The sequence below is a fragment of the Cetorhinus maximus genome, unplaced genomic scaffold (assembly GCF_964194155.1).
Source record: "Cetorhinus maximus unplaced genomic scaffold, sCetMax3.hap1.1 HAP1_SCAFFOLD_3757, whole genome shotgun sequence".
NCBI lineage: Eukaryota > Metazoa > Chordata > Chondrichthyes > Lamniformes > Cetorhinidae > Cetorhinus > Cetorhinus maximus.
In genome coordinates this window covers 1-22,099 of record NW_027599663.1, presented here as the reverse complement: position 1 = coordinate 22,099, position 22,099 = coordinate 1, and the positions used below count along the sequence as shown (strand labels likewise).

Sequence of the window (22,099 nt, the reverse complement as noted above, 5' to 3'; positions counted from 1 at the left end):
AAATACCCCCGTCCCCGCTCAATTACCCCGTCCCCGCTCAATTACCCCGTCCCCGCTCAATTACCCCATCCCCGCTCAATTACCCCCTCACTCCCAATTACCCCTCACTCCCAATTACCCTGTTACTGCTAAATATCCCGTCCCCCCTCAATTACCCCCTCACTCCCAATTACCCCCTCACTCCCAAATACCCCCGTCCCCACTCAATTACCCCGTCCCCGCTCAATTACCCCATCCCCGCTAAATTACCCTGTTACTGCGTAAATACCCTGTCCCCGGTAAAGTACCCCCATTATTCCCAATTACCCCCTCACTCTCAATTACCCCCTCGCTCCCAATTACCCCCTCGCTCTCAATTACCCCCTCACTCCCAATTACCCCGCTCCCTCCCTCTCCCTGCCCATTCCCTCCTTGCTACCCCCTCTCCCTCCACGCTCCCTTCGTCTCTCCCTCCGCTCCCTCACTCTCCCTCCCCGTTCCCTCCCCTCACCCTCCGGCGCTGGGGTCCCTGCGCTGAGGGGAGCTGGTGGGGCCTGGGAGGCCTCACCTCGTTCACAACGTCCCCCGAAGACACGGTGTATCCGGACAGATCATCCCAAAGCAGCAGGGTCTCCTCCGTCTCCTCCCAGGTCAGGCTATCGCAATCCTCCTCGAAATCGTACTCCCTCCTGTGGGCCAGTAACAGGGGAGTGACACAGGGGAGTGACACAGGGGAGTAACAGCAACACAGGGGAGTGACAGAGGGGAGTAACACATGGGAGTAACAGCAACACAGGGGTGTGACACAGGGGAGTGACACATGGGAGTAACAGCAACACAGGGGAGTAACACAGAGGAATGACACAGGGAGTAACAGCAACACAGGGAGTAACACAGGGGAGTAACACAGGGGAGTATCACAGGGGAGTAACACAGGGGAGTAACACAGGGGAGTATCACAGGGGAGTATCACATGGGAGTAACACAGGGGAGTAACACAGGGGAGTAACACAGGGGAGTATCACAGGGGAGTAACACAGGGGAGTAACACAGGGGAGTAATACAGGATAGTAATACATGGGAGCAATACATGGCAGTAACACAGGGGAGTAACACATGGGAGTGACACAGGGGAGTAACACAGGGGAGTAACACAGGATAGTAACATGGGAGTAATACATGGGAGTAATACAGGGGAGTGACACAGGGGAGTGACACAGGGGAGTAACACAGGGGAGTAACACAGGATAGTAACACAGGATAGTAATACATGGGAGTAATACAGGGGAGTGACACAGGGGAGTAACACAGGGGAGTAACACAGGATAGTAATACATGGGAGTAACACAGGGGAGTAACACAGGGGAGTAACACAGGGTAGTAATACATGGGAGTAACACAGGGGAGTAACACAGGGGAGTAACACAGGATAGTAATACATGGGAGTAATACAGGGGAGTAATACAGGGGAGTAATACAGGGGAGTGACACAGGGGAGTAACACAGGGGAGTAACACAGGGGAGTAACACAGGGGAGTAATACATGGGAGTAACACAGGGGAGTAACACAGGGGAGTAACACAGGGGAGTAACACAGGGGAGTAACACAGGGGAGTAACACAGGGGAGTAACAGCAACACAGGGGAGTAACAGCAACACAGGGGAGTGACACAGGGGAGTAACAGCAACACAGGGGAGTAACACAGGGGAGTAACACAGGGGAGTAACACAGGGGAGTAACACAGGGGAGTAACACAGGGGAGTAACACAGGGGGTGTAACACAGGATAGTAATACATGGGAGTAATACAGGGGAGTGACACAGGGGAGTAACACAGGATAGTAATACATGGGAGTAACACAGGGGAGTAACACAGGGTAGTAACACAGGGTAGTAATACATGGGAGTAACACAGGGGAGTAACACAGGGGAGTAACACAGGATAGTAATACAGGGGAGTGACACAGGGGAGTATCACAGGGGAGTAACACAGGGGAGTAACACAGGGAGTAACACAGGGGAGTAACACAGGGGAGTAAGACATGGGAGTAACACAGGGGAGTAAGACATGGGAGTATCACAGGGGAGTGACAAAGGGGAGTGACACAGGGGAGTAACACAGGGGAGTAACACAGGGGAGTAACACAGGGGAGTAACACAGGGGAGTAACACAGGGGAGTAACACAGGGGAGTGACACAGGGGAGTAAGACATGGGAGTAACACAGGGGAGTGACACAGGGGAGTGACACAGGGGAGTAACAAATGGGAGTAACGCAGGGGAGTAACACAGGGGAGTAACAAATGGGAGTAACGCAGGGGAGTAACACAGGGGAGTGAGGGCAGGGGAGAGAGAGCAGCGAGTAACAGAAGAACATCAGAGCGAGGAGAAAGGAGGAGGAGGCCATTCAGCCCCTCGAGCCTGCCCCGCCATCCATTCTGATGGTGACTGATCTCATTTCGGGCCCGACTCCGATTTCCCGCCCTCTCCCCCCGTCACCTTTCCGCCCCGTTCCTCATTTCAAATCTCCTCCTTAGATTTATTTAGCGTCCCGGCACATCCACTGCTCTGTGAGGGAGTGGATCCCTCAGATTCACCTCCCTCGGCGAATAGTAACTCCTCCTCGTCTCTGATTTAAATCTACCCCCCGCCCCCTGAGCCTAAAACTGTGGCCTCTCGTTCCAGAAAGCCCCACAAGGGGGAATATCCACCCCCTCCTCCCCCCCTCCCTCCTGCCCTGGGGTCCTCGACCCTCCTCCCTCCCTCCCTCCCTCCCACCCCCCGGGTCCTCAACCCCTCCTCACTCCCCTCACCTCCGGGTCCTCGACCCCCTCCTCCCTCCCACCCCAGGTCCTCGACCCCCTCCGGGTCCTCGACCTCCTCCTCCCTCCCTCCCTCCCCTTCCGGGTCCTCGACCCTCCTCCCTCCCTCCCTCCCTCCCACCCCCCGGGTCCTCAACCCTCCTCACTCCCCTCACCTCCGGGTCCTCGACCCCCTCCGGGTCCTCGACCTCCTCCTCCTCCCTCCCTCCCCTTCCGGGTCCTCGACCTCCTCCTCCCTCCCTCCCCGGGTCCTCAAACCCCTCCCTCCTCCTTCCTTCCTCCCTCCCCCTCTCCGGATCCTCGACCCCCTCCTCCCTCCCCCCTCCATGTCCTCGACTCCCTCCTCCCTCCCTCCCCGAGTCCACGACACCCTCCTCCCTCCCTCCCTCCCTCCCCGGGTCCTCGACCCCCTCCTCCCTCCCTCCCCCCCATGTCCTCAACCCCCTCCTCCCTCCCTCCGTCCACCCCCATGTCCTCGACCCCCTCCCTCCGCCCCGGGTCCTCGACCCCCTCCTCCCTCCCTCCCCTCCCCCCCATGTCCTCGACCCCCTCCTCCCTCCCTCCGTCCCCCCCATGTCCTCGACTCCCTCCTCCCTCCCTTCCGGGTCCTCGACCCCCTCCTCCCTCCTCCCTCCCCGTCCCCGGGACCTCGTCCCCCTCCTCCCTCCACCTCCTCGGGTCCTCGACCCCCTCCTCCCTCCCTCCCCCCTCGGGTCTTCGATCCCCTCCTCCCTCCACCCTGGGTCCCTCGAACCCCTCCTCCCTCATCCCCTCTCGGGTCCTCGACCCCCTCCTCCCTCCCTCCCCCCTCGGGTCTTCGATCCCCTCCCTCCCTCCACCCCTGGGTCCTCGAACCCCTCTTCCCTCATCCCCTCTCGGGTCCTCGACCCCCTCCTCCCTCCCTCCCCCCTCGGGTCTTCGATCCCCTCCTCCCTCCACCCCTGGGTCCTCGAACCCCTCTTCCCTCATCCCCTCTCGGGTCCTCGACCCCCTCCTCCCTCCCTCCCCAGTTCGTCGACACCCTCCTCCCCACCAGGTCCTCGAGCCCCTCCTCCCTCCCTCCCTCCGGGTCCTTTACCCCCGTCCCCCTCCTCCCCTGTGTCCACAATCCCCTCCCTCCCACTCCCCTCCCCCCCGAGCAGAAATCATTCCTCTCCATCGAGGTTACAGGTTCCCCTTCACATCTGGAAAAACCCGATCGAAGGATCTCCACGCGGTGGGAATTCCAGGGGGATTGGACAATCCCACCCCACAGTTTAACTCAGAGTCCGAGGTATCATTTTGGGGGGGTTGGGAATAAATCGACAGGCGCTCCCTCTGAAGCCAGCGTATCCTGCCCGAGGTGTGGGGCTCAGAACGGAGATGAGAGAGAGAGAGAGAGACAGAGAGAGAGAGAGACAGACACAGAGAGAGAGAGAGAGACAGAGAGAGAGAGAGAGATAGAGAGAGACAGAGAGAGAGAGAGACAGAGAGAGAGAGACACAGAGAGAGAGAGAGAGACAGAGAGAGAGAGAGAGAGAGACAGAGAGAGAGAGAGACAGAGACAGAGAGAGAGAGACACAGAGAGAGAGAGAGAGAGACAGAGAGAGAGAGAGAGAGAGACAGAGGAGAGAGACAGAGATAGAGAGAGACAGAGAGAGAGAGAGAGAGACAGAGAGAGAGAGAGAGAGAAGAGACAGAGAGAGAGAGAGACAGAGAGAGAGAGAGAGAGAGACAGAGAGAGAGAGAGAGACAGAGATAGAGAAAAGAGAGAGAGAGAGAGACAGAGAGAGAGACAGAGAGAGACAGAGAGAGAGAGAGACAGAGATAGAGAAAGAGAGAGAGAGAGAGACAGAGAGAGAGACAGAGAGAGACAGAGAGAGAGACAGAGAGAGAGACAGACAGAGAGAGCAAGAGAGAGACAGAGAGACAGAGAGAGAGAGAGAGAGAGAGAGAGACAGAGAGAGAGAGACAGGGAGAGATAGAGAGACAGAGAGACAGAGAGACAGAGAGGGAGAGAGAGACAGGGAGAGAGAGAGAGACAGAGAGAGAGAGAGACAGAGAGAGAGAGAGAGAGAGACAGAGAGAGACAGAGAGAGAGACAGAGAGACAGAGTAAACACAAGGAGCGAGACATGGTCCAGGGTAAGATGTCTTTCTTGTGTTGAAATGAATGTCCTGTGAGTGATCTCACTCCTCAGTGTAACACTCCCAACATCCCCCTAACACCAAACCCAAGCCCCTAACCCCCAACCCCTAGCCCCGACCCCAACCCCTAGCCCCTCACCCCTAACCCTAGCCTCTGACCCCCAGCCCTTACCCCTAACCCCCAACCCTAGCCCCAAACCCCAACCCCCCAACCCCCAACCCTAGCCTCTGACCACCAACCCTAACCCCTGACCTCAACCCAAGCCCCTGACCCCCAGCCATAGCCACTAACCCCCAACCCTAGGCCCAAACCCCCAACCCTAGCCCCTAACCCCCAACCCTAGCCCCTAACCCCCAAACCTAGCCCCTAACCCTCAAACCTAGCCCCCAACACCCAACCCTAGCCCCCGACACCCAACCCTAGCCCCCGACACCCAACCCTAGCCCCCAACACCCAACCCTAGCCCCCGACACCCAACCCTAACCCCTGACCCCCAACTCTAGCCCCTAACCCACAACCTAGCCTCTAACACCCAACCCTAACCCCTGACCCCCAACCCTAGCCTCTGACACCCAACCCTAGCCCCAACCCCCAAACTTAGCCCCTAACCCCCAACCCTAGCCCATAACCACCAACCCTAGCCCTAACCCCCAGCCCTAGCCCCTAACCCCCAACCCTAACCCCCAACCCTAGTCTCTAAACCCCAACCCTAGCCCCTGACCCCCAACCCTAGCCCCTAACCCACAACCCTAGCCCCTAACCACCAACCCTAACCCCCAACCCTAGTCTCTAAACCCCAACCCTAGCCCCTGACCCCCAACCCTAGCCCCTAACCCACAACCCTAGCCTCTAACCCCCAACCCTAGCCCCTGACCCCCAACCCTAGCCCCTAACCCCCAACCCTAGCCCCTAACCACCAACCCGAACCCCCAACCCTAGCCCTAACCACCAACCCTAACCCCCAACCTAGTCTCTAAACCCCAACCCTAGCCCCTGACCCCCAACCCTAGCCCCTAACCCACAACCCTAGCCTCTAACCCCCAACCCTAGCCCCTAACCACCAACCCTAACCCCCAACCCTAGTCTCTAAACCCCAACCCTAGCACCTGACCCCCAACCCCTAGCCCCTAACCCACAACCCTAGCCCCTAACCCCCAACCCTAGCCCCTAACCCACAACCCTAGCCTCTGACCCCCAACCCTAGACCCTAACCTCCCACCCTAACCCGTAACCCCCAACCCTAGTCTCTAAACCCCAACCCTAGCCCCTGACCCCCAACCCTAGCCCCTAACCCACAACCCTAGCCCCTAACCCACAACCCTAGCCTCTGACCCCCAACCCTAGACCCTAACCTCCCACCCTAACCCTTGACCCCCAACCCTAGTCCCTAACCCCCAACCCTAGCCCCTGACCCCCAACCCTAGCCTCTAACCCCCAACCCTAGCCCCTAACCACCAACCCTAACCCCCAACCCTAGTCTCTAAACCCCAACCCTAGCCCCTGACCCCCAACCCTAGCCCCTAACCCACAACCCTAGCCCTAACCCCCAACCCTAGCCCCTAACCCACAACCCTAGCCCCTAACCCACAACCCTAGCCTCTGACCCCCAACCCTAGACCCTAACCTCCCACCCTAACCCCTAACCCCCAACCCTAGTCTCTAAACCCCAACCCTAGCCCCTAACCCCCAACCCTAGCCCCTAACCCACAACCCTAGCCTCTGACCCCCAACCCTAGACCCTAACCTCCCACCCTAACCCCTGACCCCCAACCCTAGTCCCTAACCCCCAACCCTAGCCTCTGACACCCAACCCTAGCCCCTGACCCCCAACCCTAACCCCTGACCCCCCAACCCATCCCCTAACACCCAACCCTAGCCCCTGACCCCCAACCCAAGCCCCAAACATCCAGCCCTAGCCCCTGACCCCCAACCCTAACCTCCAACCCTAGCCCCTAACCCCTAACGCTAGCCTCTGACCCCCAACCCTAGCCGCTGACGTCCAACCCTAGCCCGATGTCCAACCCTAGCCTCTAACCCCCAACTCCTAACCCCCAACCCTAGCCCCTAACCCCCAGCCCCTAACCCCCAACCCTAGTCTCTAAACCCCAACCCCAGCCTCTAACCCCCAACCCTAGACCCTAACCCCCAACCCTAGTCTCTAAACCCCAACCCTAGCCCCTGACCCCCAACCCTAGCCCCTAACCCACAACCCTAGCCCCTAACCCCCAACCCTAGCCTCTGACACCCAACCCTAGCCCCTGACCACCAACCCTAACCCCTGACCCCCCAACCCATCCCCTAACACCCAACCCTAGCCCCTGACCCCCAACCCAAGCCCCAAACATCCAGCCCTAGCCCCTGACCCCCAACCCTAACCTCCAACCCTAGCCCCTAACCCCTAACACTAGCCTCTGACCCCCAACCCTAGCCGCTGACATCCAACCCTAGCCCGATGTCCAACCCTAGCCTCTAACCCCCAACCCCTAACCCCCAACCCTAGCCCCTAACCCCCAGCCCCTAACCCCCAACCCTAGTCTCTAAACCCCAACCCTAGCCTCTAACCCCCAACCCTAGACCCTAACCCCCAACCCTAGCCCCTAACCCCCAACTCTAGCCCCTAACCCCCAACTCTAGCCCCTAACCCCCAACTCTAGCCCCCAACCCCCAACCCTAGCCCCTGAACACCAACCCTAGCCCCTGACCCCCAACCCTAACTCCTGACCCCCAACCCTAACCCCTAACCCCCAAGCCTAGCCTCTAACCCCCAACCCTAGCCCCTGACCCCCAACCCTAGCCTCTGACCCCCAGCCCCTAACCTCTGACCCCCCGACCCCCTCCCCCGTCACTCACAGCTGGTTCAGCATGCGCTGCATCTCCTCGTTGATGCTGGTGGAGGCGCTGAGCTCCTCCTCGTCCACCGCCTTGCGGGAGACCTCGCTCTCGGCCAGGGAGAGCTCTTCCTCGGCCGCCGCCGCCCTCCGCTCCCTCTTCCGGGCCACCGAGGGCACCTGAATGGAAAACAAGCGGTGTGACTAGAGGCAGGAATGGTTCACGAGGAGGAGGAGGAGGAGGGTTTGAGGTGGGGGTGGGGGGTGGGTGCGGGGGTCGAGGGGGAGGAGAGGTGGGTGGGGGTGGCGGGGGGGTGGGGGGCAAAGAGGAGAGATCAGTCGGGTCAGGGTGGATGATGACACCTCTCTCAGCAAATAGACACACAGAGCGAGCACTGGGCACGGGGGGCGGGGGGAAAGGGAGAGGGGCCTTTGGCGGGGGTGGGTGGGTGGTCCACAGGCAGGGCAACTATCAGGCAGACAGTCAAAGACCCTCCGGGTTCCCCACCTCCCGGACACTCGAGGGATCGTCCACGCCACGGGTCGGTCGGAACAGACCGAACAGGCCTGCCGAGAGTACAGGAGAGGCTGGAGAGGGAGTGACCTGATCGAGACAGAGAGAGGGACACACACATATATATATATATATATACAGGCAGACGGAAATAAATAGACACACACACACGCACACAGACACACTCACGCAGACATATTCACGCAGACAGAAGTGTACACGCGCGCGCACACACACACATACAGGCAGACACACACAGGTAGACACACACACGCATACAGGCAGACACACACACACACAGGCAGACACACACACACAGGCAGACACACACACACAGGCAGACACACACACACACACACACACACACAGGCAGACACAGACACGCACACAGGCAGACACACACACACACACACACACACAGGCAGACACACACACACAGGCAGACACACACACACAGGCAGACACAGACACGCACACAGGCAGACACACACACACACACACACACACAGGCAGACACACACACACACACACACACACAGGCAGACACACACACACACACACACACACACAGGCAGACACACACACACACACACAGGCAGACACACACACACACACACACAGGCAGACACACACACACACACAGGCAGACAGACACGCACACAGGCAGACACACACACACACACACACACACACAGGCAGACACACACACAGGCAGACACACACACACACACAGGCAGACACAGACACGCACACAGGTAGACATATGCAAAGGCAGGCATGCACAGACACAAACACGCACAGGCGCAAACACACAAGATAACACAGGCACGGACACACACATGCTCAGCTACAAGCACAGACACACGCACACACGGACAGGGAGACACACGCACACACAGGCAGAGGCACACACACACACAGACAGAGGCACACACACACACACAGATAGACAGAGGCGCACACACACACACACGGACGTAAACAGACACGGACACACAGGTGCACAGACGTGCATGCACAGGCACTCACATTCACAGGCACACACACACACACATACAGGCAGACACACAGGCACACACAGACCTGACACACACACACACACAGAATGACAAACACAGACACACATCCCCACACACAGGAAGACACACACCTACACACATGCAAACACACACACATACACACACAGAAACACACACATAGGCAGAGGCACAGCCACAGAGATATACAGAGACGGACACGCAGACACGGGCATACGCAGACACACAGACACACACACGGACAGAGGCACACGTACAGGCAGACACAGACACACACACACACAGGCACGCACAGAGACACAGAGCCAGGATGGGGCGGCTGCCTCACTCACCCATTCAGGCTCCTGCACTATTCACCTGGAACATTTTGATCATGTCCTCACAGTTCCTCTGCTGAGCCACATCGCACAGCTTGGCTGTGATGTCGATCCGGCGACAGATATCCATATCCACCTTCATCGCTTTCTCCTGGATCTTCGTGTCCAGGTCAGAAAGGTTCTGGGAGAGACGAGAGGCACTGGAATTATCCTGAATGCACTGGCTGGACCCAGAACTCACTGGCTGGTCCCGGAGCCCACTGGCTGGATCCAGAGCCCACTGGCTGGATCCAGAGCCCACTGGCTGGACCCAGAACTCACTGGCTAGTCCCAGAACCCACTGGCTGGACCCAGAACTCACTGGCTGGACCCAGAGCCCACTGGCTGGACCCACAGCCCACTGGCTGGACCCACAGCCCACTGGCTGGACCCACAGCCCACTGGCTGGACCCACAGCCCACTGGCTGGACCCACAGCCCACTGGCTGGACCCACAGCCCACTGGCTGGACCCACAGCCCACTGGCTGGACCCACAGCCCACTGGCTGGACCCAGAACTCACTGGCTAGTCCCAGAACCCACTGGCTGGACCCAGAACTCACTGGCTGGACCCAGAGCCCACTGGCTGGACCCACAGCCCACTGGCTGGACCCAGAGCCCACTGGCTGGACCCACAGCCCACTGGCTGGACCCAGAGCCCACTGGCTGGACCCACAGCCCACTGGCTGGACCCACAGCCCACTGGCTGGACCCACAGCCCACTGGCTGGACCCACAGCCCACTGGCTGGACCCACAGCCCACTGGCTGGACCCACAGCCCACTGGCTGGACCCACAGCCCACTGGCTGGACCCAGAACCCACTGGCTGGACCCAGAACCCACTGGCTAGACCCAGAACCCACTGGCTGGACCCACAGCCCACTGGCTAGTCCCAGAACCCACTGGCTGGACCCAGAGCCCACTGGCTGGACCCAGAGCCCACTGGCTGGTCCCAGAGCCCACTGGCTAGTCCCAGAACCCACTGGCTGGACCCAGAGCCCACTGGCTGGTCCCAGAGCCCACTGGCTAGTCCCAGAACCCACTGGCTGGACCCAAAGCCCACTGGCTGGACCCAGAACCCACTGGCTGGACCCAGAACCCACTAGCTGGACCTAGATTCCAATGGCTGGACCCAAAACCCTCTCCCCAGGGTCCACCCCCTCCCCCTGGGGGAGTTCTCCCCTCTCTCCCTTGGGGATTTACCCCCTCTCCCTTGGGGATTTCCCCACCCTCCCCCTGGAGGTTCCCCATTCTCCCGCTCACTCACATTGCTCATTAGGCCTTTGAAAAGCACGAGCTCTGCTTTTAGCTCCTGGACCTTCATCACCAGCTCCTCCTGAGCCACCTCAGCTTCCTGAGATTCCTGCAACAGCCAATCGGAGAGCAGCGTTACATCAACCAGCAAAAGGGCATGGGAAGATCCCAGGGGAGGGTCTCGAATCATGGGCGAGGGTGTATGAGTCAAGGTAGGGGCTGGCGTTAAGGGTCAGGGATGTGGACTCCTTTGGGAATGGGATCAGGGCTCAGTTAAGATTAATAATTCGGGTAAATTTGAGGGTTAGTGTGAGGGTTGGGTTTAAGGTTAGGGTACATGTTGCAATTTGGCCTATAGTTAGGGTTTGGGTTAAGGTTGGGTTTAAGGTTAGGGTAGATGTTGTGGTTAGGCCTATAGTTAGGGTTTGGGTTAGGGTTAGGTTTAAGGTTAGGGTTGATGTTGCGGTTAGGCCTATAGTTAGGGTCTGGGTTAGGGTTGGGTTTAAGGTTAGGGTAGATGTTGTGGTTAGGCCTATAGTTAGGGTTTGGGTTAGGGTTGGGTTTAAGGTTAGGGTACATGTTGCAATTTGGCCTATAGTTAGGGTTTGGGTTAAGGTTGGGTTTAAGGTTAGGGTAGATGTTGTGGTTAGGCCTATAGTTAGGGTTTGGGTTAGGGTTGGGTTTAAGGTTAGGGTTGATGTTGCGGTTAGGCCTATAGTTAGGGTCTGGGTTAGGGTTGGGTTTAAGGTTAGGGTAGATGTTGTGGTTAGGCCTATAGTTAGGGTTTGGGTTAGGGTTGGGTTTAAGGTTAGGGTTGATGTTGCGGTTAGGCCTATAGTTAGGGTTTGGGTTAGGGTTGGGTTTAAGGTTAGGGTTGATGTTGCGGTTAGGCCTATAGTTAGGGTTTGGGTTAGGGTTGGGTTTAAGGTTAGGGTAGATGTTGTGGTTAGGCCTATAGTTAGGGTTTGGGTTAGGGTTGGGTTTAAGGTTAGGGTAGATGTTGTGGTTAGGCCTATAGTTAGGGTTTGGGTTAGGGTTGGGTTTAAGGTTAGGGTTGATGTTGCGGTTAGGCCTATAGTTAGGGTTTGGGTTAGGGTTGGGTTTAAGGTTAGGGTTGATGTTGCGGTTAGGCCTATAGTTAGGGTTTGGGTTAGGGTTGGGTTTAAGGTTAGGGTTGATGTTGCGGTTAGGCCTATAGTTAGGGTTTGGGTTAGGGTTGGGTTTAAGGTTAGGGTTGATGTTGCGGTTAGGCCTATAGTTAGGGTTTGGGTTAGGGTTGGGTTTAAGGTTAGGGTTGATGTTGCGGTTAGGCCTATAGTTAGGGTTTGGGTTAGGGTTGAGTTTAAGGTTAGGGTTGATGTTGCGGTTAGGCCTATAGTTAGGGTTTGGGTTAGGGTTGGGTTTAAGGTTAGGGTGGATGTTGTGGTTAGGCCTATAGTTAGGGTTTGGGTTAGGGTTAGGATTAGGGTTTAGGGTTAGGGTTAGGGGCTCGGGGTTAGGGTTAGAGGCTCGGGGTTAGGGTTAGAGGCTCGGGGTTAGGGGCTCGGGGTTAGGGTTAGGGGCTCGGGGTTAGGGTTAGACTTTAGGGTTTAGGTGTTAGATTCACAGTGAGGGACACGATTACTCTTCGGTTGAGGACTTGGGGTGGGATGAGCAATTGGTTGAGGGCTTGGGTTCGGGTTTGGCTCAGGGTTTGAGTCTGTGCATTTGGGTTAGGGTCAGGGTCAGGGTCAAAGTGAGAGTTAGGGTGAGGGTTAGGGTCAGGGTCAGGGTTAGTGTCAGGGTCCGGGTTAAAGTTAGGGTTAGGGTTAGTGTTGGGTTAGGGTTAAGGTCAGGGTCAGGGTTAGGGCCAAATGAGGGTTAGGGTTAGGGGTTAGGGTTAGGGGTTAGGGTTAGGGTTAGGGTCAGGGTTAAAGTTAGGGTTAGGGTTAGTGTTGGGTTAGGGTTAAGGCCAGGGTCAGGGTTCGGGCCAAATGAGGGTTAGGGTTAGGGGTTAGGGTTAGGGTTAGGGGCTAGGGTTAGGGTTAGGGTTAGGGTTAGGGTCAGGGCCAAATGAGGGTCAGGGTCAGGGTTAGGGCCAAATTAGGGTTAGGGGTTAGGGTTAGGGTTAGGGGTTAGGGTCAGGGCCAAATAAGGGTTAGGGTTAGGGTTAGGGTTAGGGTCAGGGCCAAATGAGGGTTAGGGTTAGGGTTAGGGTTAGGGTCAGGTATAGTTTCAGGGTCAGGGTCAAAGTTAGGGTTAGTGTTGGGTTAGGTTTAGGGATAGGGTGGGAGGCGCATAGGAAATGGTTAGGGGCCAGCGACCTGCTGGAGGTCATGAACGCCGATGTTCAGGGTTAAAGGTCAGGGTGAAAGGTGAACGGTCAGCGCCACGAGGTACGATTCAGCGTCTGAGGGCAGGTTTAAAGGTTAAAGGTTGGAGTGGTCGGCTCGGGGTCCGGTTGAAGGCATCCGCGCCTCCAGGGTTTAAGGCGGGGGCACGGCAGGGTTAAAGGTTAAAGGTGGTGGGGAACAAAGTGGTTCAGGCAGTCAGAGCGGGAAGTGGCTGCAAGGTTGGGCAATGGGCAAGGGGGTCAAGGGTCAGAGTTCAGCGGCAGGCGGGGATATTTAGGGGTTCAGGGGAGAAAGTGCCACTGCACAGAAACAGCGAGGGTTAGAACAAGCCGGATTGAAATGAGAATGATTTACAGAGAGAAGAGAGGTTAACGGAAGGAATGACCAATTGCTTACCTCTTCCAGAGAGGCAACTCTCTCCTGGAGCTCAACACGAAGCAGATATTCCTGCTCCCATCTACAAGAGAGAGAGAGGGACAGCACGGGGTTAGATACAGAGTAAAGCTCCCTCTACACCTTCCCCATCAAACACTCCCAGGACAGGTACAGCACGGGGTTAGATACAGTGTAAAGCTCCCTCTACACCGTCCCCATCAAACACTCCCAGGACAGGTACAGCATGGGGTTAGATACAGAGTAAAGCTCCCTCTACACCGTCCCCATCAAACACTCCCAGGACAGGTACAGCATGGGGTTAGATACAGAGTAAAGCTCCCTCTACACTGTCCCCATCAAACACTCCCAGGACAGGTACAGCACGGGGTTAGATACAGAGTAAAGCTCCCTCTACATCATCCCCATCAAAGACTCCCAGGACAGGTACAGCACGGGGTTAGATACAGAGTAAAGCTCCCTCTACATCATCCCCATCAAAGACTCCCAGGACAGGTACAGCACGGGGTTAGATACAGAGTAAAGCTCCCTCTACACTGTCCCCATCAAACACTCCCAGGACAGGTACAGCACGGGGTTAGATACAGAGTAAAGCTCCCTCTAAACCGTCCCCATCAAACACTCCCAGGACAGGTACAGCACGGGGTTAGATACAGAGTAAAGCTCCCTCTAAACCGTCCCCATCAAACACTCCCAGGGCAGGTACAGCACGGGGTTAGATACAGAGTAAAGCTCCCTCTAAACCGTCCCCATCAAACACTCCCAGGACAGGCACAGCACGGGGTTAGATACAGAGTAAAGCTCCCTCTACACCGGCCCCATCAAACATTCCCAGGACATGTGCAGCACAGGATTAGATACAGAGCATAGCTCCCTCTACACTGACCCCATCGAACACTCCCAGGACAGGTACAGCACGGGGTTAGATACAGAGTAAAACTCCCTCTACACCGTCTCAATGAAAACCTCCCAGGACAGGTACAGCATGGGGTTAGATACAGAGTAAAGCTCCCTCTACTCCGTCCCCATCAAACACTCCCAGGACAGGTACAGCACGGGGTTAGATACAGAGTAAAGCTCCCTCTACACCGTCCCAATCAAACACTCCCAGGACAGGTACAGCACGGGGTTAGATACAGTGAAAAGCTCCATCTAAACTATCACCATCAAACACTCCCAGGGCAGGTACAGCACGGGGTTAGATACAGAGTAAAGCTCCCTCAAACCGTCCCCATCAAATACTCCCAGGACAGGTACAGCACGGGGTTAAATACAGAGTAAAGCTCCCTCAAACCGTCCCCATCAAACACTCTCAGGACAGGTTCAGCACGGGGTTAGATACCGAGTAAATCTCCCTCTACACGGTCCCGATCAAACTCGAACAGGACAGGTACAGCACGGGGTTCGATACAGAGTAAAGCTCCCTCTACACTGTCGCCATAAAACACTCCCAGGACAGGTACAGCACGGGGTTAGATACAGAGTAAAGCTCCCTCTACTCCGTCCCCATCAAACACTCCCAGCACAGGTACAGCACGGGGTTAGATACAGAGTAAAGCTCCCTCTACACTGTCCCCATCAGACACACCCTGGACAGGTACAGAAAGGGGTTAGATACGGAGTAAAGCTCCCTCTACACTGTCCCCATCAAACACTCCCAGGACAGGTACAGCACAGGGTTAGATACAGAGTAAAGCTCCCTCTACATTGTCCCCATCAAAGACTCCCAAGGCTGGTACAGCATGGGGTTAGATACAGAGTAAAGCTCCCTCTACACCATCCCGATCAAACTCTAACAGGACAGGTATAGCACGGGGTTAGATACAGATTAAAAGCTCCATCTACACCGTCCCCATCAAACACTCTCAGGACAGATACAGCACGAGGTTATATACAGAGTAAAGTTCCCACTACGCCTTCCCCTGCAAACATTCCCATGACAGGTACAGCACAGGTTTAGATACAGAGTAATTCTCCATCTACATCGTCCCCATGAAAAACTCCCAGAAAAGGTACAGCACAAGGTTAGATACAGAGTAAAGCTCCCTCTACACTGAACCCATCAAAAACTCCCAGGACAGGTACAGCACGGGGTTAGATACAGAGTAAAGCTCCCTCTACACTGTCCCCATCAAACTCTCCCAAGGCAGGTAGAGCACGGGGTTAGATACAGAGCAAAGCTCCCTCTACACTGTCCCCATCAAACTCTCCCAAGGCAGGTAGAGCACGGGGTTAGATACAGAGCAAAGCTCCCTCTGCACTGTCCCCATCAAACACTCCCAGGGACAGGTGCAGCACGGGGCTATATACAGAGTAAAGCTCCCTCTACACCGTGCCCATCAAACACTCCCAGGAAAGTTACAGCACGGGATTAGATACAGAGTAAATCTCGCGCTACACAATCCCCATCAAACACTCCCAGGACAGGTACAGCACGGGGTTAGATACAGAGTAAATCTCCCTCAAACCGTCCCCAACAAACACTCCCTGGACATGTGCAGCACAGGATTAGATACAGAGTAAATCTCCCTCTACACTGTCCCCATCAGACACACCCAGGACAGGTACGGAAAGGGGTTAGATACGGAGTAAATCTCCCTCTACACCGTCCCCATCAAACGCGCACAGGACAGGTACAGCATGGGGTTAGATACAGAGTAAAGCTCCCTCAACACTGTACCGATCAAACACTCCCAGGACAGGTACAGCACGGGGTTAGATACAGAGTAAAGCTCCGTCTACACCGTCCCCATCAAACACTCCCAGGACAGTTACAGCACGGGGTTAAATACAGAGTAAAGCTCCCTCTACACTGTCCACATCAAACACTCGCTGGACAGGTACAGCACGGGGTTAGATACAGAGTAAAGCTCCCTCTACACTGTACCCATCAAACACTCCCAGGACAGGTACATTACGGGGTTAGATACAGAGTAAAGCTCCCTCTACACCGTCCCCATCAAACACTCCCAGGACAGGTACAGCACGGGGTTAGATACAGAGTAAAGCTCCCTCTACACCGTCCCAATCAAACACTCCCAGGACAGGTACAGCACGGGGTTAGATACAGTGAAAAGCTCCATCTAAACTATCCCCATCAAAAACTCCCAGGGCAGGTACAGCACGGGGTTAGATACAGAGTAAAGCTCCCTCTACACTGTCCCCCATCAAACACTCCCAGGACAGGGACAGCACGGGGTTAGATACAGAGTAAAACTCCCTCTACACTGTCCCCCATCAAACACTCCCAGGACAGGGACAGCACGGGGTTAGATACAGAGTAAAGCTCCCTCAAACCGTCCCCATCAAATACTCCCAGGACAGGTACAGCACGGGGTTAAATACAGAGTAAAGTTCCCTCTACACTGTCCACATCAAACACTCGCTGGACAGGTAGAGCACGGGGTTAGATACAGAGTAAAGCTCCCTCTACACTGTACCCATCAAACATTCCCAGGACAGGTACATTACAGGGTTAGATACAGAGTAAAGCTCCCTCTACACTGTACCCATCAAACACTCCCAGGGCAGGTACAGCACGGGGTTAGATATAGAGTAAAGCTCCCTCAAACCATCCCCATCAAATACTCCCAGGACAGGTACAGCACGGGGTTAAATACAGAGTAAAGCTCCCTCAAACCGTCCCCATCAAACACTCCCAGGACAGGTTCAGCACGGGGTTAGATACCGAGTAAATCTCCCTCTAAACGGTCCCGATCAAACTCTAACAGGACAGGTACAGCACGGGGTTAGATACAGAGTAAAGCTCCCTCTACACGGTCCCCATCAAACACTCCCAGGACATGTGCAGCACAGGATTAGATACAGAGCATAGCTCCCTCTACACTGACCCCATCGAACACTCCCAGGACAGGTACAGCACGGGGTTAGATACAGAGTAAAACTCCCTCTACACCGTCTCAATGAAAACCTCCCAGGACAGGTACAGCATGGGGTTAGATACAGAGTTAAGCTCCCTCTACACTGTCGCCATAAAACACTCCCAGGACAGGTACAGCACGGGGTTAGATACAGAGTAAAGCTCCCTCTACTCCGTCCCCATGAAACACTCCCAGCACAGGTACAGCACGGGGTTAGATACAGAGTAAAGCTCCCTCTACACTGTCCCCATCAGACACACCCAGGACAGGTACAGAAAGGGGTTAGATACGGAGTAAAGCTCCCTCTACACCGTCCCCATCAAACGCTCACAGGACAGGGACAGCACGGGGTTAGATACAGAGTAAAGCTCCCGCAACACTGTACCGATCAAAAACTCCCAGGACAAGTACAGCACAGGGTTAGATACAGAGTAAAGCTCCCTCTACATTCTCCCCATCAAAGACTCCCGAGGCTGGTACAGCATGGGGTTAGATACAGAGTAAAGCTCCCTCTACACTGTCCCCATCAAACACTCCCAGGACAGGTACAGCACGGGGTTAGATACAGAGTAAAGCTCCCTCTACACTATCCCCATCAAACACTCCCAGGACAGGTACAGCACGGGGTTAGATACAGAGTAAAGCTCCCTCTACACTGTCCCCATCAAACACTCCCAGGACAGGAACAGCACGGGGTTAGATACAGAGTAAAGCTCCCTCTACACTATCCCCATCAAACACTCCCAGGACAGGTACAGCACGGGGTTAGATACAGAGTAAAGCTCCCACTACGCTGTCCCCATCACACACTCCCAGGACAGGTACAGCATGGGGTTAGATACAGAGTAAAGCTCCCTCTACATTGTCCCCATCAAAGACTCCCAAGGCTGGTACAGCATGGGGTTAAATACAGAGTAAAGCTCCCTCTACACCATCCCGATCAAACTCTAACAGGACAGGTACAGCACGGGGTTAGATACAGATTAAAAGCTCCATCTACACCGTCCCCATCAAACACTCTCAGGACAGATACAGCACGAGGTTATATAGAGAGTAAAGTTCCCTCTACACCGTCCCCATCAAACACTCCCAGGACAGGTACAGCACGGGGTTAGATACAGTGAAAAGCTCTCTCTACACTGTCCCCATCAAACACTCCCAGGACAGGTACAGCACGGGGTTAAATACAGAGTAAAGCTCCCTCAAACCATCCCCATCAAACACTCCCAGGACAGGTTCAGCACGGGGTTAGATTCCGAGTAAATCTCCATCTACACGGTCCCGATCAAACTCTCACAGGACAGGTACAGCATGGGGTTAGATACAGAGTAAAGCTCCCTCTACACTATCCCCATCAAACACTCCCAGTACAGATACAGCACGAGATGAGATACAGAGTAAAGTTCCCTCTACACCGTCCCCATCAAAAACTCCCAGGACATGTGCAGCACAGGATTAGACACAGAGCATAGCTCCCTCTACACTGACCCCATCGAACACTCCCAGGACAGGTACAGCACGAGGTTAGATACAGAGTAAAGTTCCCACTACACCTTCCCCTGCAAACATTCCCATGACAGGTACAGCACGGGGTTAGATACAGAGTAATTCTCAATCTACATCGTCCCCATGAAAAACTCCCAGAAAAGGTACAGCACAAGGTTAGATACAGAGTAAAGCTCCCTCTCCACTGTCCCCATCAAACACTCCCAGTACAGACACAGCACGAGATGAGATACAGAGTAAAGTTCCCTCTACACCGTCCCCATCAAACACTCCCAGGAATTGTGCAGCACAGGATTTGATACAGAGCATAGCTCCCTCTACACCGTCCCCATCAAACACTCCCAGGACAGGTCCAGCACGGGGTTAGATACAGAGTAAAACTCCCTCTACACCGTCTCAATGAAACACTCCCAGGACAGGTACAGCACGAGGTTATATACAGAGTAAAGTTCCAACTACACCTTCCCCTGCAAACATTCCCATGACAGGTACAGCACAGGTTTAGATACAGAGTAATTCTCCATCTACATCGTCCCCATGAAAAACTCCCAGAAAAGGTACAGCACAAGGTTAGATACAGAGTAAAGCTCCCTCTACACTGTCCCCATCAAACACTCCCAGGACAGGTACAGCACGGGGTTAGATACAGAGTAAAGCTCCCTCTACACCGTCCCCATCAAACACTCCCAGGACAGGTACAGCACAGGGTTAGATACAGAGTAAAGCTCCCTCTACACTGTCCCCATCAAACACTCCCAGGACAGGTACAGCACGGGGTTAGATACAGAGTAAAGCTCCCTCAAACCGTCCCCATCAAATACTCCCAGGACAGGTACAGCACGGGGTTAGATACAGAGTAAAGTTCCCACTACACCTTCCCCTGCAAACATTCCCATGACAGGTACAGCACAGGTTTAGATACAGAGTAATTCTCCATCTACATCGTCCCCATGAAAAACTCCCAGAAAAGGTACAGCACGGGGTTAGATACAGAGTAAAGCTCTCTCTACACTGTCGCCATCAAACACTCCCAGGACATGTGCAGCACAGGATTTGATACAGAGCATAGCTCCCTCTACACTGACCCCATCTAACACTCCCACGACAGGTACAGCATGGGGTTAGATACAGAGTAAAGCTCCCTCTTCACTGTCCCCATCAAACACTCCCAGGACAGGTACAGCACGGGGTTAGATACAGAATAAAGCTCCCTCTACACTGTCCCCATCAAACACTCCCAGGACGGGTACAGCACGGGGTTAGATACAGAGTAAAGCTCCCTCTACACCGTCCCCATCAAACACTCCCAGGACAGGTACAGCACGGGGTTAGAGACAGAGTAAAGCTCCCTCTACACTGTCCCCATCAAACACTCCCAGGACAGGTACAGAACGGGGTAAGATACAGTGAAAAGCTCCATCTGAACTGTCCCCATCAAACACTCCCGGGGCAGGTAAAGCACGGGGTTAGATACTGAGTAAAGCTCCCTCAAACCGTCCCCATCAAATACTCCCAGGACAGGTACAGCACGGGGTTACATACCGAGTAAATCTCCCTCTACACCGTCCCCATCAAACACTCCCAGGACAGGTACAGCACAGGGTTAGATACAGAGTAAAGCTCCCGCTACACTGTCCCCATCAGACACACCCTGGACAGGTACAGAAAGGGGTTAGATACGGAGTAAAGCTCCCTCTACACCGTCCCCATCAAACGCTCACAGGACAGGTACAGCACGGGGTTAGATACAGAGTAAAGCTCCCTCAACACTGTACCGATCAAAAACTCCCAGGACAGGTACAGCACAGGGTTAGATACAGAGTAAAGCTCCCTCTACATTGTCCCCATCAAAGACTCCCGAGGCTGGTACAGCATGGGGTTAGATACAGAGTAAAGCTCCCTCAAACCGTCCCCAACAAACACTCCCAGGACAGGTACAGCATGGGGTTAGATACCGAGTAAATCTCCCTCTACACCGTCCCCATCAAACACTCCCAGGACAGGTACAGCACAGGGTTAGATACAGAGTAAAGCTCCCTCTACACTGTCCCCATCAAACACTCCCAGGACAGGTACAGCACGGGGTTAGATACAGAGTAAAGCTCCCTCAAACCGTCCCCATCAAATACTCCCAGGACAGGTACAGCACGGGGTTAGATACAGAGTAAAGTTCCCACTACACCTTCCCCTGCAAACATTCCCATGACAGGTACAGCACAGGTTTAGATACAGAGTAATTCTCCATCTACATCGTCCCCATGAAAAACTCCCAGAAAAGGTACAGCACGGGGTTAGATACAGAGTAAAGCTCTCTCTACACTGTCGCCATCAAACACTCCCAGGACATGTGCAGCACAGGATTTGATACAGAGCATAGCTCCCTCTACACTGACCCCATCTAACACTCCCACGACAGGTACAGCATGGGGTTAGATACAGAGTAAAGCTCCCTCTTCACTGTCCCCATCAAACACTCCCAGGGCAGGTACAGCACGGGGTTACATACAGAGTAAAGCTCCCTCTACACCGTCTCAATGAAACACTCCCAGGCCAGGTACAGCACGGGGTAAGATACAGAGTAAAGCTCCCTCTACACTGTCCCCATCAAACACTCCCAGGGCAGGTACAGCACGGGGTTAGATACAGAGTAAAGCTCCCTCTACACCGTCCCCATCAAACACTCCCAGCACAGGTACAGCACGGGGTTAGGTACAGAGTAAAGCTCCCTCTACACTGTCCCCATCAGACACACCCAGGACAGGTACAGCACAGGGTTAGATACGGAGTAAAGCTCCCTCTACACTGTCGCCATCAAACACTCCCAGGACAGGTACAGCATGGGGTTAGATACAGAGTAAAGCTCCCTCAAACCATCCCCATCAAACACTCCCAGGACAGGTACAGCATGGGGTTAGATACAGAGTAAAGCTCCCTCAAACCATCCCCATCAAACACTCCCAGGACAGGTACAGCACAGGGTTAGATACAGAGTAATTCTCCATCTACATCGTCCCCATGAAAAACTCCCAGAAAAGGTACAGCACAAGGTTAGATACAGAGCAAAGCTCCCT

The 22,099-nt window shown here is 55.0% G+C and overlaps 1 protein-coding gene across 1 annotated transcript; it reads right to left on the bottom strand.

The window, feature by feature from the left end:
• Positions 1-547: 547 nt before the first annotated feature.
• LOC144678186 (non-homologous end joining factor IFFO1-like) lies at positions 548-11,024 on the bottom strand (the record flags this gene model as incomplete). The annotated part of the gene is made up of 4 exons (XM_078538062.1): positions 548-668; positions 7,778-7,935; positions 9,664-9,804; positions 10,929-11,024. Coding segments are annotated over 4 exons (516 nt in total), but the record flags the coding sequence as incomplete, so codon positions are not given.
• Between the last annotated feature and the right edge of the window lie 11,075 nt (positions 11,025-22,099).